At 41.8% G+C, this 4,093-nt stretch overlaps 1 protein-coding gene across 1 annotated transcript; it reads right to left on the reverse strand.

Annotated features, from left to right (window-relative positions):
• Nucleotides 1-2,464: 2,464 nt before the first annotated feature.
• Nucleotides 2,465-3,371, reverse strand: LOC108620572 (microtubule-associated protein Jupiter-like). Its single transcript, XM_018017474.2, has 2 exons — nt 2,797-3,371; nt 2,465-2,720 (listed from the first exon to the last, which is right to left on the reverse strand). Exons 1-2 carry the CDS (start codon nt 2,933-2,935, stop codon nt 2,623-2,625), a joined length of 237 nt encoding a protein of 78 aa, XP_017872963.1. The 5' UTR covers nt 2,936-3,371; the 3' UTR covers nt 2,465-2,622.
• Nucleotides 3,372-4,093: the final 722 nt, after the last annotated feature.

A 4,093-nucleotide genomic window follows, 5' to 3' on the forward strand; every position in this document is an offset into this window, starting at 1 on the left:
GAAAGGTGGACCCCTTACAATTGAGGTGCTTCAGCCATCGAGTGGAGCGCGCGTTGCTGCTGCTGCTGCTTAAGTCAATATTTGAGGGCGAGCAAAAGTTTCGCTAACAACTTTTCTATCTTTTCTCTTTTTGCTGCTGCTGCTGCTGCAACAGTTGGAAGGAGTTTCTAGACCAAAGAGAGGCAGAGAGAGAGAGAGAGAGAGGGCAGAAAGTGGCGGGCATTTCTTGGGAGTTTCTTTGAAGTTGCCCAGAGTTGACACAGCCAAAAAAATGTCACGAGACTTTGCCCACAGTCTGGGGGTCACAGAGGGGCCGTAGTCTTTGGTCGTTGGTTAAATTTTTAAATTTAACTATTTTCGATAGTGCAAAAATGGGCGAAGAAGCGCCCACACCTGAGTGGCAGGGCTAGTACGCCTCATTGATTGCCCATTTAGAACCGCAAAATTTAATTTATCTGCCATCAGTTGATGTTCTTGCGGTTTGCCAATACACACACACACACACACAGAAATAGAGAGCCCAAACCCAACGTTGGTTGGCCCTTTGTTTGGCATTTGTTCAGTTTTTTTTTGCCGTTGTTGTTGTTGTTGTTGCCTGTTGGAAAACCCATGTCAAAAATTGTACAACAGACCAGGCGCTTGCTTCACTGATAACATTTTGCACTATGTGTGTGTGTGTGTGTGTGTGTGTGCATGTGTAGTCATGTGTGATTGTGTATCTGTCTCTGTGTGCGTGTGTGTGTGTGTGGTGTTTAAGATATCATCTGTCTCTGACGCCTCCCAGTCCCAAAGGCCCCCAAAATCCCCCAATCGCCCCAGCTCCATGAACCGACCGACACAGTCTACAGTCCGCCATCTACAGTCAAACTGGGGCCCCAACCGTTTGGGCATTTCCTGTTACCTGCTGCCATTGCCACCTGCTGTTTGACACCTAAATTCGCTCATTGTTGGCGTTACTTTTATGAACTTGTAGCCGACTTCAACGGTAATCGCATTGACAACGGGAGCAGACAAGGAAACTCCTCTAGATGCTGCACAAGGGAATCGAACTACACTCACGCACACACACCCACACATACACTAGCTCTGCTATATCGAAAGGTGTGAGTGTGTGTGTGTGTGTGTGTGTGCAGTTCGCACTCAAATTTCAGCACTTCATTCAATTCGCAATTCGCAATTCATTTCAACAATTGAAATACGATTAGCGCCAAGGTGCGCGCTGAGCAAAGAGGAAACCCCACATCCACGCACTCACACTCACACACACACACACTCACTCACACGTAGAGCTCCCGGCTGGGTTTAGCTACATTTTTGATTTATGTGAAATTGAGTTAAATTCGCTACACACATCTCTCGCTCACACATACACAAACACACACACACACACACACACTCATACATGTGTGCGCACTGTAATCCCATGCTTGGGCGGTCGCGTTCTAATCAAGACTATTCACTGGCCATAAATCAAATTAAATGGCTGTCACATATCGCCGGGCGCCAGTTCCGCCAGCTGCTCCATTGGCATCCATTGTGCCGGGCTGAGCTGTCAGAGCTGAGCATAATTAAAAGCGAGAAAAAAAGTAACCAAAGTGGTTCGAATGACGAGCTGGTTAAATAGTAAATGGGAATAGACTAAGGGGAAGTACGTATTATTAATCAAAAGCTGTGGACGAAATTCTATAGCTCAAACCATAGCTAATTTCCTATTCATGGCTAGAGGCGACAATGGGTTAAAGGATTATAGAAGAATAATCTGGGCATAGGCTATATAAGAGAGAGCCATTTGATTTAAGAAGGGTAAATAATATAATAAATATGCCATAAGTTGATAGTCGGGGAGAAATCTGTCTTTATTTTCTCTCTCTCTCTTTTTCCATCTCTCCCTATTCTTCCCTCTCTATCTCCACCTGTTTCTGTCCATCTCACTCTATCTATCACTCTTTCTACATCCCTCGCTGACCACCTGTCTCACTCTCTCCATCTCTCTCTATCTCTCCATATCTCCCTCTCTCTCTCTCTCCATCCTTCTTTCTTCATCTTACTCTCTCTCTCTCCCTCTCTCTTTTTTTTTTTTGTATTGATGTATAATCTAAAAAAAAGGTTAATAGATGGAGAAAGCTGTGAAAGGCTTACCATATGTATTTTATTCCAAATTAAATTCATATAAATTTATTTTGCTAAGCCCTGTTAGTTTTTTTTTCAATTTGATCTTACAAAAAACCTCTGTGCGTTGACAGTACAGGAATTTACTAAACCTCACCAAGCGAACCTCGGCCCAAGTAACATAGCTTCAGCTGAAAACTCCCATGATCTATATTTATACAGCCCATTTAGTCTCCCTCCGGCTACAATTCAGTTCTCAACCTTGGTTAAACTTCGCATAGCCGCAGTAACTCCCATTTGCAGTTCATGCCCGGAGACAGACCTACCCACAATTTGGATAATAAAATTCGTATAGTTAGTTTGTCATACCCAGTTTATTTTTTTTTCGTGTTATGCAGCAAAATCGTATATTTAAAATGTCAAACAGCGTCGTGTTGTCAGGCAAACCGAACATGGCATGGTTCCTATGTGAGGGGCGTGTTCTTGTTGTTGGAGCAGTAAATAAGGGAAACACTAATGGGACATCGGACCTGGACGACGGCTAATCTTTCGCATAAAATCCAAATCAGTGAGACCTGCGCTGTAGCCCTCGCCAGTCACCGGATTGCCCGCTGTGTGAAGGAATACACAGATATATATATATATACATATATCAAGACATATAATCAGAATTTAGAACTATCTCACCTCGGCTCTTGGCTATCTTGGGCTTTAGTCCACCGACCCCATCTCCGTTTAGGCCCATGCCAGTTATGGGATTGCGTGAGCACAAATCCTTGTCAAAGTTGTTTACATCAGTTTTCGGCTCCGAGTACTTATCAGCCATATTGTAGCAGCTGCACTTCCAAAAAGTCCTTGAAGTCCGATTGAAAATTATATATATTTACCTTTCAGGAATTTGGAATGAAAGCTCTAACGGCTTCTCTTTTAAAACTAAATTAAAAAAATATACCGAAATTTAAAAAAATATTTTGCTGTTGACGAATGTTTTATTTATTTTGAAAACTTCCGGCTCTTCCGGTTGAATGAAGCGAAACCAAACAGACGTTATGAGTAAATATATATAAACTTTTTAACTAACGTTGAAATATCGATGGACTCGTGATCAAAGTTTAGATCAACGACTACTTGAGCTGTGTGTTTAATTTTTTTTTTTTAGATTCTGGTTTTCCGTAGCATTAAGTAGACGAATGCTATGGAATGTTGAATATGCACTGAGATTGTACAGAGTTTGTAGTAGCTGGTCGAAATGATGGATTGAGCAAAGGCAGAGGGTTTCGGTAGGAAAACTATAAAATATATATCGAGGCAAAGGTTGCTCTGATGCGAGATTTCGAATAGGGAATGGGTGTATTTGTATACCATAATTAATGTTTAGTGAGAGTTAAGGGTTTCTTCTTTGTGAACAGGCAAAAGGAGGTGCGCTAAACTATATCTATATATAACTACATATATATAGCTATATCAATCTGTTCGCTCTATCTATCTGTCTATCCATGATCTCGTAAGCCCATGTATGTAAAATTTCCGGTAACCCATATCATATCTTTAAGTATTCTTCATCTGCAGAGCTTAAATGTGACTTAGACACAGATCAATGTATAGAAGGCAATTGTTCCGATTCGAAATTTTCACATTAGGGTAACTCCTCCAGTTGATGCTCATAAAACCTTCCCCTGCCTCATAAAACTATTCAATTTATCCATTAAGTATACTCCTTAATCATATCATCATCATGAATATCAATAATTAGTATTATTGTCCAACTTCCCCTCAGTTCCTCCCTGAGTTCCGCTGTTTTTTTTTTTTTAGCCCCTCCTTTACCTAGCAAAGCTCATATCCTGTGCCCATATTCTCGCACCTTGCCCCCATTTGATTAGCTGCGGCATATTGTGGCCTGCAGCTAACACTTTTAGACCTTATTGCAGCTGCTCGCAGATTCCCCACTTCCTGCCTCCGCCTTGCCTCAAGAGTAGCTAATTTG

This window comes from Drosophila arizonae, chromosome 4 (assembly GCF_054131065.1).
Source record: "Drosophila arizonae isolate 15081-1271.41 chromosome 4, UAZ_ARI_1.0, whole genome shotgun sequence".
NCBI lineage: Eukaryota > Metazoa > Arthropoda > Insecta > Diptera > Drosophilidae > Drosophila > Drosophila arizonae.